Raw genomic sequence first — 15,701 nt, 5'->3', positions numbered from 1 at the left:
TCAGTGTCCAGGATGAAGGATTTTTCAGGCTGAGGATAGGCGTTGATGTTAAAGCCTCCTTCAGTCGTAGAAATGCATCTTCGCATTCTTTGGACCATTCAAACTTTTGCTTGCTCTCCGTCAGCTTATGCAAAGGTCGTGCAACGTTGGAAAAACCCTTCACAAACTTCCTGTAGACGTGCAGAGCCCCAGGAAACTTCGCAGCTGATGGATGTTTTCGGGACGACTCCAACTCTTGACCGCAGATACCTTTTCTGGATCGGTTTGTACACCTTCAGAAGAGATGATGTGACCAAGGTAGTTCACTTCCCGGCGGAACAAATTACATTTGGCCGGGCTTAACTTCAGATTGGCTTCCTTAAGCTTTTGCAGCACCTTAAGCTTTTGCACACCAGATTAGCCAGATGTTCTTCGAAGCTGCGTCCCACGATGATGATATCGTCTAAGTAGACCAGACAGGAATCGTAGGAAAGTCCTCTTAACACTGTCTCCATAAGACGCTCGAACGTAGCTGGTGCATTGCAGAGGCCGAAGGGCATCACTTTAAACTGCCATAAGCCTTGTCCAGTTGTAAACGCTGTCTTCTGTCGGTCATCAGGGTGTATCTCAACCTGCCAGTAGCCGCTCTTCAAGTCCAGGGTCGAAAACCACTTGTGTCCGGAAAGAGTGTCCAAGGTGTCGTCTATCCGTGGAAGAGGGTAACTGTCTTTCTTGGTGATTTCATTCAACCGTCGGTAATCGACACAAAATCTAGAGGAGCCATCTTTCTTTCGGACCAAGACGATGGGAGAGGCCCACGGACTGGACGAGGGTTCGATGACATCATTCTCCTTCATGTCTTTCAGGAGGGTCTCAACCTCTTCTTTCTTGGCGAACGGTAGTCGTCTTGGATGCTGTTTAATAGGGGGGTGTTCTCCAGTGTAAATCCTATGCTGCGTTAAATTCGTACGGTCAACATCCTCCGATGTAGATGAAAACAGATGCTTGAAGTCATCCACCAATTGTTCCGCAGCAGTTCTTTGATCTTTCGATAAGGGTGTACTCCCATTTAACTTCGATGTCAAGGACTCAGAAGACACAGTCTCGTGGGAATTGATTCTTCTAATAATGCAGTTTACTGGAGTACAAGTTGCCAACACTTCACCTTTCCGGATATTCCTTGGCCTTTCACTCACGTTGGCGACTCGCACAGGAATTACATCTTTAGAAAGGTCCACAAGCGTAGATGCTACCAGCACTCCTTTTGGGTTATTGCTTAAGTTGGGGCATTCAATGAGTCCAAATCGAAAACTATTGCTTTCTTCAATGGAGCCAGGTATTAATGATTCTGACCTTGAGGAAATCGATAAATCTGCTTGGGCTATCATTTGATGAGCGGATTTTACATCACTTTCTGCGGGGTAAACGGCTATGTCTTCTCTCATCGAGTGCAGCTCATTAGTCTTGAAGTCGAGGTTGAAGTCATACTTCTTTAAAAAGTTTAATCCGAGAATGAAGGGGTCTGTGATAGCAGCAACGAATGCCGTATGATGGTAAGTGGCATTTCCAAACACAATTTCTAAGTTTACTTTACCTTCAATCTTGATCTTGTCACCTGTCACAGTTTGGAGGGTAACGCAGGGCGGCGTCCATAGAATGTTGAGTCCAAATTGACGAGCCACATCTGTTCTAATGATTGTAACATTGACCCCAGTGTCAATAATCAGTTCGCAGGGAAAACCGTTTACATATGCGTAAACAAACAGTCCATTACTGCCGCCACACGTCGATGAAATCTGGAAAACTTTAAGATTGGGCTCATTCCAATTTGGCGACCTCCGCCCCGCGATATTGCCATGGTTTAGTTTTCCTGGAGCTGAGACAGAGAGGTGCTCTTCCCTCTGGTTTCTTGGCGAGCGTCACAGTTTCTTCATAAGTGACCCTCGCCGCCACATTTCCAGCACTTAATTGGTTGTCGATTTTGGTCCTTGGGAGCCGAAATCCTTTTGAGGGTTCCTGCAATTTCTTTTATTTGCTTTTCAAGTTCAGCAAAACGTGACGAAACCGGATCAAGCTCATCAGTTTTCACGCCGCGGATTGAATGGCGATCCTTGCGGGTTGCTTGCTGGGCGGCCTCCAACTTCATCGCATACACAACAGCACAATTCAGGTCTTTGACATCCGCCATCCGTAGAGCTTTCTGGATTTCCGAACTCGAACCCCGTCGATGTAGTAGTTGAGTGCCAGGTTGTCTCGAACATCTGCAGGGCAGTCGCAAAAAGCAAGATGAGACAGTTTCTCGATGTCTGCCGCAAGCTCTTGCAGGGTTTCCCCGGTTTTCTGGAAACGGGACTTCAACTGGAGTCGGCTGAAATCTTTCTGGCACTTCTCACCGAAGCGAAGCTCCAACGCAGATGTGAGGGCGGCGAAATCCAGGCGCTGGCTGTCCGGAAGGGTCTGAAGAATGTCCGCTGCGTCACCTCTCAGGGATGCTGCAAGATGGCAGGCCTTGGTAGCAGAGTCCCATCCATTCGCTTCCGCCACTATCATGAATTGAGTTTTGTAAACCTGCCACGAAGTTTTCCCATCAAATGTGGCAAGTTTAATGGACGGTCGAGCAACCGATGTGGGAGCGCCAAACTACAGAGCTGCTTTCCGCGGTCGCCAATCTCCTTTCCAGGTCTTTAAAGATGTCTTCTTTAAGTTGATGAAATTTTCTATCTTCTTCTTCCAATTTATTTTCTACAGCATTGCATCGGCCTTCAACGGTACTCAATTTTTCTTCAAATTTCTCTTCGATTTTATTTTTCACTGCGATGAATCGGCCTTCAACTGCCTCAAACTTTCCTGCAATAGCATCAACTCGATGCTCTATCTCATTAAATTTATTTTCCATCACAGTCTTTACCGAAGTAAGATCGTTTTTAATTTCCTCTTGGTTAGAAGCTAGGTCATTTTTCAGCACCGATAAATCACTTTTCAATTGTTCTTGATTAGCCGCCAATTCATTTTTCAATTGTTCTTGATTTGCAGTAAAACTTGCAGTCAAATCCCTTTTTAATTGGTCTTGATTAACCGCAAAACTTTCAGTCAAGTCACTTTTCACAGCATTGATTGCGTCAAGAAGTTCTTTTAATTGATCATCCATTGCGCGAGTAATCACCATAAAAACAAAGTCTATAAATTCAAACAGTCTTTATGAAAAAATGTCCAAAGTCACACTTACTCGAAGAAAGTCCAGAAGAAGCCCCACGTTGGGCGCCAATTGTAACGGATCCGGCGAGACTTCCAATTTTCTTGAAAGGACGACACAGTTCTTGATTAAACACACAGGAAATTTATTTACACTATGTACAGGAGAAATCGTTAACAACTGCTGAATTAATCATCAGCAAATAAACAAATATCACTCAACACCGTAAACTCAATGGTTACACACGTATTTACTTCCAAATACGAAAACAACACAGCGAAATGCCTTGCAATAAACAGAGCTAATACACTCTGAGTAGAAATTCTCAATCGAAACTCACTTTTTATCACGTGGGATGCTTTTATAAACATCGAAAGAAATCTCTCAAATATTCCACAAGATTCCAAACACTTCTGGAAAATAGTAGACCGTTATCAAATTTTATCAATGAACAAAAAAGAAATAGGGGGGTCGTATATTCATTACGGGAAACTATTTACAGGTTACGTTACTACAATAATTACTATTTACAGAATTTGTAACAGTATTTTCCTTTAATCAGTCACTTGTTCAAAATGTCCTTATTGTTGATTCACATAACGTATCTGTCTTTATCTATTAATTCCCAGTAGAATTGGATTTTTTTAAAGAGCTACATATAAGGTTCGGAAGAAAAACAAGCATTTATAAAACACCACACCAATTATTAAATCCATAATGTGTATCGACATGGAAAATATAGCAACTTCTACAGTTTTTGCAGGGGCGGCTCGTGGGACTGGCCAGAAGGGGCCCGGCCCCCTTTACTTTTTTTAGACCATAATTTAAAACTTTTTATTTATTTTTCTTTTTTTACATTTTTTTGTGCCTGCTTGCTTGAAATTAAAAAAAATGATTGTATGTACGGCAGAAAAGGAGGGGGGGGGGGGGCGGTCAGGAAATATTTTTAAAAATACTCTTTGCTGCATTTTCCCCCTGAAATGTGTATTCTAATATTCTCAATTTTTCCTTCAAGAAAGATCGGCATGAAGTTGGTCAATCACTAACACAAGACATTTGTCCCAGGACCTGTCCGTTTTCCCTTTTTCTCCAGAGTATTGTTAAAAACCCAACAGAAATTCCTCGGTCGGTAGGAGACAATACGGCAGCATTGTTAAAAAAAAAAAGAAAGAAAGAAAAAAAAAAGTGTGTGTTGTTTTTCCCATTCCTTTTTTCTCCAGCTATAAAGGTTGTCACAAAAAGTCGTGTTCGTTACTGAATACGAATTTATTCGAAGCTCTGAATTTGAACAGGCCCTCAAACCACCTTCCTTTAATATCATCAAAAAATAGGTTTTTTAAACAGCCACTTATGAAAAATTTAAGTGGCCCTCTCTTATATTATCATAAAATATTGTGCTTATGTTTTTAGGACTTCAATTTCGAAAAAAATCTAGGGGAGAGCTCCAGAACCCCTTCCCGTAAAAATCTTCAAAGTTTGTCAACAATTGCACTCCTGGAATTGCGATTTTGAAAAAATGGAGGGGGGAGGAGGAGGAATTAATTTCAATTTATTTTTCAAAAATTTAAAAAAAAAAAACGATCATGGAGAGTCCCGGAGCTCCATCCCTTACCCTAACGTCAATAAACATGGTGTATAACCACATTTTAAGACTTCATTTGCAACAAATTTCCACGGAGTCCCCTGTACCGTTCTTTCCCCTAACATGACCAAAAACCATCTAAAATTGCGTTTTTAAACCTATAAGTTTCAAAATTGAGAGATCTGATGAGCAAGTCAAATCAATCAAAGTTATAAGATTTTTTTCCTATTATGCCCCGATCCTCTCCCCTTAAAACTATTTTCTAATTGCACCACTGCTGTATGTACGTGTGTGCATATGTAGTTTCAAGATTTTCAAAAAATGTCTCCCCATTGTTACACAAAAATTATTACTTGTTTTAAATTTCTGCTCATATAGTACTAAAGAAAATGTGACAAGTTATCAATAATTTGAAGAAAATAGAAAAGAGTTCGATATCTTTTTTTTTTTCTTTGTCTGCATAAAAATTCTGAATATGACCCATGGGAGCTGGCAAATTCATATGCAGAAGGGTACACCTGCATGTAAATCGCAAGAATATTTTTTTACTAGTTTTTTAAATTTATTTATGTTAAAATTTAGTTCATCTATTTTTATTTTATTTATTTTAAAGCGAATATATATAATTTATGGTTTTTACATATTTCTCTGATCAGAATATTTTTGCAATTATGCAATTTGGTCTTGCTTAAAATAAAATTAATTTTACTCATTCAAAATAATTAGTCATTAAAAGAATAATAATAATGTTACTCTTAAAAATATTAGATTAATATTGCTTTTTAAAATTAATTATTTTGAAAAGCCTGGGGGTTAAAGTGCCTCCCTTCCAATCCCTTATCGGTGCTGCAAAGAAGGCGTACTGCAGCGCCGGAAAGTGTACTGGAAGTAAACGCGAGATTAATAATTTTCGTGATGTATTTGGTAGCTTTTCCCTATCTGATTAATTAAACTAAAAAACAAGTTTTTGAAAGTCAGGAGGTAAAAGTGAACCACTCTGCCGGCCACCATATAAAAATAATATTAATATCTTTCGCGATTTATTTAGTAGTTTATGTATTTTGTAGTTTGTCCTGTGTTTAAAATGAATTTAATCACAAATAAATATTTTAAGAAAGATTAAATATTAAAAATATATTCTAGAAAAATTCCTATTTTTTTTCTCACAAACCGGGGGGGGGGGCGAGTGCACCCATGATCTGGCCCCCTCACTTTTTCAAGGGACAAGCCGCCACTGAGTTTTTGCTCTAGTATAACACTGTACCATTGCTTTCGCCGGTATTGACACACGTTGAGTCAAAGCAAATAGCAGAAACAAGTTTAGCCACTGTAAGTAACTGATGGACCTTTTCCCCAGCTACTATGACAAGAAGTCTATCAACTTTTTCTTTGTCAGTTAAGTTTTGCAACAATTAACTACATGCGTGAACTGTTAATTTAGCAATCAGTTTCTAAAACTCTGTTTCCAGCTGCTGAAACATATCAGTGTGGTGTTTCTTCCTCTCTCAGCGGAAAAAACTTCTACTTAAAATAATATCATTTATTTCACAACCCAAACTCTTCACTGTTGATTTTGTAACGCGATTGTTTTCTTGTCAATAAATATAGCCATTGCATTTTACCTTAGTTTGGTCTATGGCCGAGTGTCGAACGTGCTCTATTCAGCAATGATGAAAACTTCAACGGCGTTGATCTACCTCTTAATATTATCGAAATGTTTTAAAAGTTTGTCTGATTTATTTTTTAATGCATTGGAACCAAATGGGGGGAGGTAAGACACAAAAAATTTTTCACCTTTGAAATTTTGGACAACCCTATCCCCCCCCCCCAAAAAAAGTGAAAAATACCCTTCAAAACACCCCCCCCCCCCCCCCACTAAAAATTTCAATGGCATAGTCTGCACCATGACCCCCGCTCCCCTAAGTGGGCACCCCTGATGAACTTAACCCTTTGATGATATTAATAAAAATGATTTTTTTTAATGCAAGAAATGTGAAAAAACATGGTTGAAAAACACATAAGATTGTATTCTCCCCAAACACTTCAAAAACGTGCAATTTTGAATTTTTTTGATCACAATTAGGTTTACATTCTTAAGAAATAGATGTTGTTTACGAGCAGGGGCGCCGACTTGTAAAAATTATTGGGGGTGGGGGGGGGGGCTAAACGTCACCAGTGATCCAGGGGCTATGTAATCCCGCGGACACCCCCCCCCCCCTTGCCCTTTTCCAGAAAAAATAAATAAATAAATAAATAAATAAAAGTTCAGATTTTTGAACTTTGAAAATGCCAATTTACATATTTTCTGATTTATACAAACAAACAATATGTGGCATAGCGTTTTCAAAGTCAATCTTCGAATTGGTACGCAAATTTTCTGGTTCAATTAGATCATGTCACTTGTCTTCAGTGAGGGACATTTTTACAGTTCTATTTTGGGGAAGTCGTCGTGCAGTGCCGTGGCTAGGCATTGATATAAAGTAGGGCACTTTGACTTGCATGGAAGGGCACTCCCAGTGGCGCCTACCCACAAAAAAATGGTAGGGTGGGGGGCATACCACGGGTCTAACCCAGGAATTTTTCTAAACTGGAGATGGAAAAAGTTTTACACTTTTTTTAAGCATTTTAGAGCAATATATTATCAACATTAGAATCCCGAAAACTTGATTCTCGCTAACTCGACACACGTTTTGGCTTTGAAAAATGAAAACAAAAAAAAAAAAAAAAACACTTGTACGGTATTTTTGTAAAAAGTTAATTTAATTTATAGTACAAAAATTTTGTTTTTAGATTATTACAGAACAGTGAATATATATCTATAAAAAGATTGAAATTATATTTAAATAAATCTTAAACTATCATTAAAAAATAAATCATAAAATATTGCTGTCGCACTTTGATTAATAAGTGAAATAGCTAATTTAAACTTGCTTTGAATAAGGCTCAGAGCTCATTAAATAAAAATAATATCCCAAAGTTAATTTGTTTAATATTAGTTAATAAAGTTAATATAGTATGCAAATAGCCGGTTTTTATAGAGTCTTATACCCTAAAAATATTTAAGTATTTGAAAAAAAAAACGAATGCAGTACTATAGTACTACGGTAATAAAATAATAGTACTAATATTTCGAAATTTTAATCTAACATTGTGTATGTAGTTAATTCTTTATTTTACAGAGATTTTTAAAATTGCTCTAAACACCAATATTAAGGATGTCTTTAGAAAGGTGCAAATGTCGATCGCCTGACTAGGTTATTGAATTTGAAGTCGATGACGACTTGTCAAATATTCAATTAATCCAAAATATCTCGGTGGTCATGAAGAACAGCCAAGTTGTTCAATCGCTTCTGCATTTCAGTTAACCTGCTTTTTACTATAATAATTGTTTTAACTCATTACGGAGTGTATTTTACAAGGTATTTATCTCCAAACAAGGAAAATAAAATATACTAAGACAAATTTGAGTTTAGAAAGCATTAAATAGCCGAAAAGTTTCTAAAATTATTGGGGGGACTCTGCCCCCTCAAAAAATTTTTGAGGGGGCTCGGGCCCCCTTAGGCCCCATGGAGTCGGCGCCACTGTTTACGAGAAAGAAAAATTGTAATTATTACAAACAAAAACTGTGGCTTCGGTAATGCCCATGCTCTGATTTCCTCTCTACTAGCAACAAGCTCTGATGGCGACCGCCCATGGACAGCAGCTTCTAACTCCATTAATTCTGCTGGAAATAACTTCAAAAAACTACAAGGTTGATTTCAAAAGATGAATAAAATATCCACCAAGTGTAAAGAAATTCTGATTATTTCTTTCTTGTTAAAAAAATTCACGGAAAAAACCATTAAAATTTGGACCTCCTAAACTGGTTTTCCCCCCTTAAATTCTCCCTTTTTATCTAGAATTTTCGATTTACCGGGGGAGGTTGCATTAGTTAATCAAGGTTCTGCGGTTCGTTCTTTCAATTCCTTAATGAATTATGAGAAAAGCAGCTTTTACTATACAAAATTCAATCTTACCTGGGAGATGGCTTCCAACATGATACACTTTGTGAGTATATTGCCCACAGCCACCAGGACCATCATTGTATGGCTCATTCACAAGGATTTCGACACCACTTCCAGCACCTTTGCTTTCTTGTTGACTTTTTTTCTATAAAAATTAAGAAATAAATTCAGATAAAATGATAGCGCAGAGTGTCGTCCCCCTCCCCCTCATATATTGAGACTTTTCTAAAGGGGAAATAGTATATTTTTTAATTATTGTGAACATTTTTCGGAAAAGGGATAGGTACAATTTGAGACTTAAAACTTTTACATTGCTCCAATTGTTGTTTTCAACTTTGTTTTTCAATTTAAGTGTATATCTCTTGGCAATTTATTTGCCATTGCATCTGAATCTTCAATGACTATCTATTGCCCCCAAAATCACTTTAGTTTTAAAGTTACGTTTGTTGATGATTACAAAACGTAAAAGTAAATTGATCGTCAAAGGCCGAATTAGTGCCTGAAAGGCATAAAAATGCTTTTGTTCAAAAAACTTTGATAATGCATATGGGTCTGTTCACGGTGACTGACGTTACAATTTGATTCTATTTTTAACTTACAAATTCAGCACTGTCTTGAAATTAAATTTTGTTTCTCCTGAAATTGATCTAAAATATCATGATATGGTACATCACTGGCCCCACACTTGTTTTCAGACTTGATGAAATTTTTTTATGTGAAATTAAGGGGAATAAAAAAACGAAAATTGATTTATATACAATTTGAAATCCTCTTCAAACTAATGACGTAAAATCTAAACAGATTTTTTTCCCCTTAAAGTAGATTTTAGTCTTGATGAAAACACTTTGTTTTATTGAAATAACTTAAAAACTAAAAGTATAAAAATTATTTAACACCTGTGACTGATGACACAAAGATTTTGTGACTGATGTTACATTTACAATAAATTGCTGTAATTATAAATTATTTCTCCTTGAAAATAAAATTAGCATTTAAAATTTTAAAATTGTATTTAAAATACCAGAAAAGTTTATTTATAAAGTTTTTAAAGTTATATTTTTGATGTATTTCACAAAATAAAATGTCAGCTTGCCTTTACAACATCTAGTGCGCTAAATATTTTAACCTTTCTCATGTGAATAATAAATTTCATCCACATTGACAGGCTACTTCCAATGTTCTACTGCTTGAATCTTGACAGTTACTAAATACTCCTAGTTTTCAGTTTCAATGCATCTAACTTCTCGTGATACGATTGTTTGTCATATTCTTTAAGAATCCGTTCTCCATTTGTAGTCAACAATTTTGGAACATGTTCTGCTGGAAGTGATTCCCTCCTTTACTGTAAAAAAAAAAAAAAAAAGGGTCGTTGCTAAACACCTAATACAGATTTCGAATTAAAAAAAAAAGTATCACTCGAATATAATTCTTTATAACATGATTGCAAGCCGGATGGTGATAGCTCTGAAATTTGCATGAAGTTGTGACATTTAGAAATATTTCTGTATCGATGATATAGCACTTTTATTCAAACGTACTGCATGAAGAACTAGGACTATCTGTTTATCAAATTTCATGCCAGAAAATTTTTTACAGCAACTGTTTTCTTTTGTGAAAATATAACAAAGAGCGCATATTTTACCAAAGTTTCATTATTTTAAAGTGAGGCAATGCAACTGCTCATTTTAAGCTGGGACTTCAATACTTTAAATTTGTTCTATACTTGTTCTATTTCTTCACCTAATTTCTCTTTTTAGTTTTATTCTAAACCAACTTTGGTAATTATGCTAGATTTTTAAAAATTATTTTATTTATTTTTTATCATCCACTCTTTTTAGTTTTTACTTTATTTTACTTTTTGTGATTTTCATGTTTTCCTTCATTTCTTAATTTATATCGCCTCTTTTTTTGCCTTTCTGCGGCAGTCAATGCTGTTTGTACAATTTGTTTGAGGTTTATTAACGAAAACAGAAATGTGACGGATGTTACTGTGACTGATGTTACATACTTTAAATAACTTTAAATAATTAAATTCAACTACTTCTAAATATTTAAGGGATTAATACTAAAGGATATCATCATAAATGAAGAGAATATGACATTTTATGAACTTGGGTTTGTTTTTGTTTAAGCATTGCAAACTTTTATACAATTTTGTGACTGATGTTACATTAGTATGAACCCTAGTTTAAAGACATTTGCTACAAGACAAATATAACAGTTTAAAGTTTTTTTGTTGTCTAATCTCTTCCTAGATAAACCACATTTCAAGAAAAAATAAGATTATAGACAAAGCAATTAATTTTCTAAGTGAAAAAAAAGAGTAACTTTAAGAATCGTTAATGCAACGACACATGGGCACTGAGAAGTGTTTTCAAAATTTGCCTATAAAACTGATAAAAAATGTGCTGATAACTTTTTTCGCATAGTTTTATGAAAATACAGTCTTTTAAACCTCCTATGAAAGAAAAAGGTTACTGATACAATGAAGTTTTTTTTTTTACTGTGATGTCTCTAGTTTCATGGAATTGCCCATATAGCGAATTGATAAGTTAATTTAAACCAATCCCAAATACATATCTATTATATTTAAATAAAAATGCTTATTTTCGCTGACTCGTTGAGCAGAAGACGTGCTTCTCAGTCGGCACTGTAATTATATCAAAGTATTCCATTGCTGTTCCGTGCTGATAAGAATTCGAAATTGTACTCAATGAATTCTCTCACAGATTTTCCGTGCTCATATTGCTCAGAATTTCCATACGTTGTTCGATCTTCGGCACTGTTGTTTGCAACCAGGGGTGCCTATCCCCCCCCCCCCCCAAATTTTTCTAAACCCTCTTTTCCTTTTTTATTTTTAACTCTTTTTTTTAATTTATTTTTTACAAATATTTTTTTCTTCTTTTTTGGTTTGCTTCTAGCCTGTTGGCGTTTTCGTTCGGTAAACCGGGAAGAACGTGTTTCAAAGTATTTTTCACGAGTTTTCCAACCATACCAAGCTCGAAGCATTAAAATGCATTGTGTAGAAAAAGCAGTTTGAAAAATGAATTAAAATTTAATGTTTCACGCTTCCAACAATGAATTTTAACAATGGAAATGAGATAAGATTAAAATTTTTGAGTTTCGTTAGCTAAAAAACGCTTATAACTTTTTTTCTAGTGGATTTAGGTTATTGGACCTTGGGCGCCCTGACAATTTTTTCGTTAGGAGTATTTTTTAGAGACCTTTCCAACCATATCAAATTCGAAAAAATTGGATCACCCGTTCGCGTAGAAAGAGCAATTTAGGACGAAAATGCGTTTTTAATTAATATCTCCGTTAATTAGCGTTCGATTTCAAACGTTTTTGTTGATGACACTAAAACTCGACAATAGCTACTGAACGAAAAAAGAATGAAGGAAACTGGTTCACAAACAGAAGAAAAATCGGTACCGAAAGAAAACGGCTTGCCTATTAATATATAACGATAAAAAGCATTGTTACGGAAAGCTGAGATGAGGCACTAAATAACAATTTAAATGCAGGAAAGCCTTCATAAAATAGGAATTTATGTCCAAATCTAAGTGTCATAATTATTATAGTTTTTAATTGATATCTCCGCTAATTATTACCGGAAGATTATGTTAAATAGCCAAATATAAAGGCGGGAAGATTACGAATCCATCGATACTTGGTTCGATGGTCAGTTCACTGTTGTTCAAAAGAAATAACTTGGACATACATGCTTACATACATACATAGTTACATACATAGGTACATAGGTACGCTCAGTTTTTAATTATATAAGATTTCAATTAACATTTTTATCAATTTTAATGGTGCTAATTTAGCATTAGCTGTTTTACTCATTTTTCTTCTGTTAGCTACTTTTACAGTTACATGATTCAGAAATAATAAATATGCATTAGTTGGTGCACAGTCACAAGACATTTTCTTTTTTTCTGACCAATGTTTAACATTTAATTTAGGCACTTTTAACATGAATTAAAACTGTTACATTACTAATAATTTTATGAATATAAAATAAAAAAGGAATATTATATTACTTTGTTATATTAATGATGTATTAACACATCATAAAAATATAGTACATAACTTTTTGATTATTGTTAATAATAAATGAACGATGTTACTATGATTAATATAATTTTTACATTGAGAATACCGTAGTTGAAAAAATAAATATCAGATATATATCGTGATACGTATCATGATATATATCGACTGATATACATATCTGAGAACCCTGATTTCCCCTCTTGAAACTCAATGAGCGTATTATAGCTCAACTCTTCCTCGTTCTAATTTCTTAAAATGCCAGAATTCCAATTTATTCCATTTTTATCAATTTTTCCCCAAACCTCAAATTTGATTCAGCAATGACCACTCCAAACTCGGAAAATTTCAGTAGTGGCTATTTACATTTTCCCATTCGAAAAATTTACATTAGTTACTTTAAATTTAAATAACTGATGAATAAAATTGATTCAATATGATAGTTACGTTAAGTACCAATAAAAATCACATTATTATTGTTCGTATAAGTAAACTTGAAGTGACCATTACTGAAGCACTGGCCACTACTGGTGTTTTACCTTAAAACATTTTTTTAAACTGGCATATGAAAAATTCATCTTACATCAGGAATGCATCATATAATTATGCTATATATAATAGCGTCACAACGTTGGGCGGGGAGGGAGGAGGTTACTTCCTAAATGTAAATACTTTCTGATAATAGTTTCCCTAACATTTAAAATTATATTCACTTTAACAAACGCAGTAGCATCACCATGGGGGCAGAGGGGGGAGGGGCACTTAAACCGGGTGACACCAAAGTGGATTTAAAAGTTTATAAAAAATATTCAGACCCCCCCCCCCAACACTTTAAAATTGCAGTTAATTTATTAAATACTGTACCATCACAACGAGGGACATTTGCACAGGGTGACACCCAAAATAAATTTAATTGTTCCTGTAAAATATAAATACTGAAATCTCAAAATATTTTAAATTAAATTTACTCTGTCAAATTTTAAAAAAGAAGTTCATCAAACATCAGCACACAAAAAATTATTTTCCTGCTTTTTAATTTTTAAATTTATTATCCGTTCAGACAAAAACACTGAATTCCGATGGCGCCTGAATATCCGAAATCAACTATAATAGAACATCAAAAATCCGAAAGCATTCCAATGAACATTAATAACCTCAAGAGAATTTCAAACCTCTCTCAGTCACAAAAGGCGATTTCTTTAAATAAGTTTCAGTCACTTTTTACTTCCTTTTACAAAAAATGAAGTATTGTATTCGCGAAAAAAATTTCACTCGAAATTCGGCCTTAATTTCCATTTTTCTCACCCCCCGAATTAGGGGAAGGTCGTTTAGTATCGGACAGCGGGTAGTATCGGACAAGGGCTGCTTATTAATTCCGCCGCCTGGAGCAGCACGTACTGGGTCAACATAGTGTGCCGTATTGAGGAAGAAAGCCACAGACGCCTTATTATTGGTTCAAATCAACCGTTCTTTCTGGGGTGCAAAGCTAGTTGTTTGTTTGTTGAGAGAATTGCAGTGCACGAACTTAGCTTCTCGGGCATATATTTACACATATAGTAAGTTATATTGTTTTATTGTTATACTTTTAGACTGATAGTATATTAATTTAAGTATTATGAGCTATAAAAGTGTCTAGCTTAAGTAATAACCAAGTGGTGGTTAAACAACTGTAGCTTCACAGCCGGGTTGTATCGGACAAACCAATTTCGGGTTGTATCGAACAAAGTTACTGGCACCGAAGTAAAATACTGACGGTGTTTTTCTTTGTCCAACAGGTTGAAGTGGGAAAATCACGACATAAATGGGATGAAACAAATATGAAAGAAGCCATTAAAAAAGTTGGACTTAATAAATGACGATTAGAGAAGCTAGTGAAAGATATTTAGTCCCAAAAAGTATTTTGGGTGATAGGACCAAAGCTTTTCATTTTTAGACTTGTATACTATTCTAAGAAATCAGCTACTTTGTTCGTTTCATTTTTTTTTTTGCATATTAAAATGTTATTTCTGAACTATTTGTTTTTATTTCAACATTTTAATGTTTTGTCCGATACAACCCTCCAAAATTTAAAATTGGCCAAAAATAGAGTTTGACAAAAAATTTGTTTAAAAAATACGACTCCATGTTTTTTAAACCAAAGTTTACAATTTATGTCAGTTAACTTAGTACAGCATAATTTAGTGTAAAAACTAATTCTTTACAAATAAAACAAAAAGTCTTATGATTAAAATGGCTTAGGTGTCCGATGCTACCCGACCTTCCCCTAATGTTCAGTTTTTTTTTCAACCCGACCACATGCGGATAAGTGCCTAAGAACGTATAGACATCCTAAGTATCCATTTTGACACTCCCCAAGCTAATTACAACGACTTTTTTCGTGACGTCCGTATGTATGTCGCATAACTCAAGAACGGTAGGTCCTAGAAAGTTAAAATTTGATACGTAGACTCCTAGTGGGGTCTAGTTGTGCACCTCCCTTTTTGTTTGCATTCGGATGTTCCAAAGGGGGTGTTTCACACCTTTTTGGGGGGAAATCATTGTTAATTTCGATGCAAACTCAAGTGGTGTTATAATATGGTGGACACTTGGTGACAAATTTGGCGATTTTTTTTTTTTTAAATTTCTTTTTTTAAATCTGTTTTCAAATTGGCCGCTGTTGGTGACATTTAGAGAGTGAACCACATTAAATTTTTCAATAATGGAGAAATAACATTAAATTGGTGTAAAAGGAAGTCATGTGATGCACACATCAGCTCGTTTCTTACATAAATTAATTCAACTTTCTTTGTGTGAATTTTTAAAAAGTTCATTCAGTTTTCCTTTCTTTTAACTACTGTGAAATAGTTCCTCGGAGTACATATAGAACAGCAAATATTTTTCATCTTTT

General features: G+C 35.1%; 1 protein-coding gene across 1 annotated transcript in view; it reads right to left on the bottom strand.

Annotated features, from left to right (window-relative positions):
• Nucleotides 1–15,701, bottom strand: part of LOC129216571 (protein retinal degeneration B-like) — a 138,946-nt gene that overhangs the window by 90,883 nt on the left and 32,362 nt on the right. The window contains 1 exon segment of the mRNA XM_054850786.1: nt 8,771–8,903. Coding sequence (XP_054706761.1) covers nt 8,771–8,903 — 133 coding nt within the window.

This window comes from Uloborus diversus, chromosome 2 (genome assembly GCF_026930045.1).
Source record: "Uloborus diversus isolate 005 chromosome 2, Udiv.v.3.1, whole genome shotgun sequence".
NCBI classification, from domain to species: Eukaryota; Metazoa; Arthropoda; class Arachnida; order Araneae; family Uloboridae; genus Uloborus; species Uloborus diversus.
The sequence above is the reverse complement of the archived record's forward strand: the minus strand, read 5'-3'. Positions and strand labels throughout refer to the sequence as shown.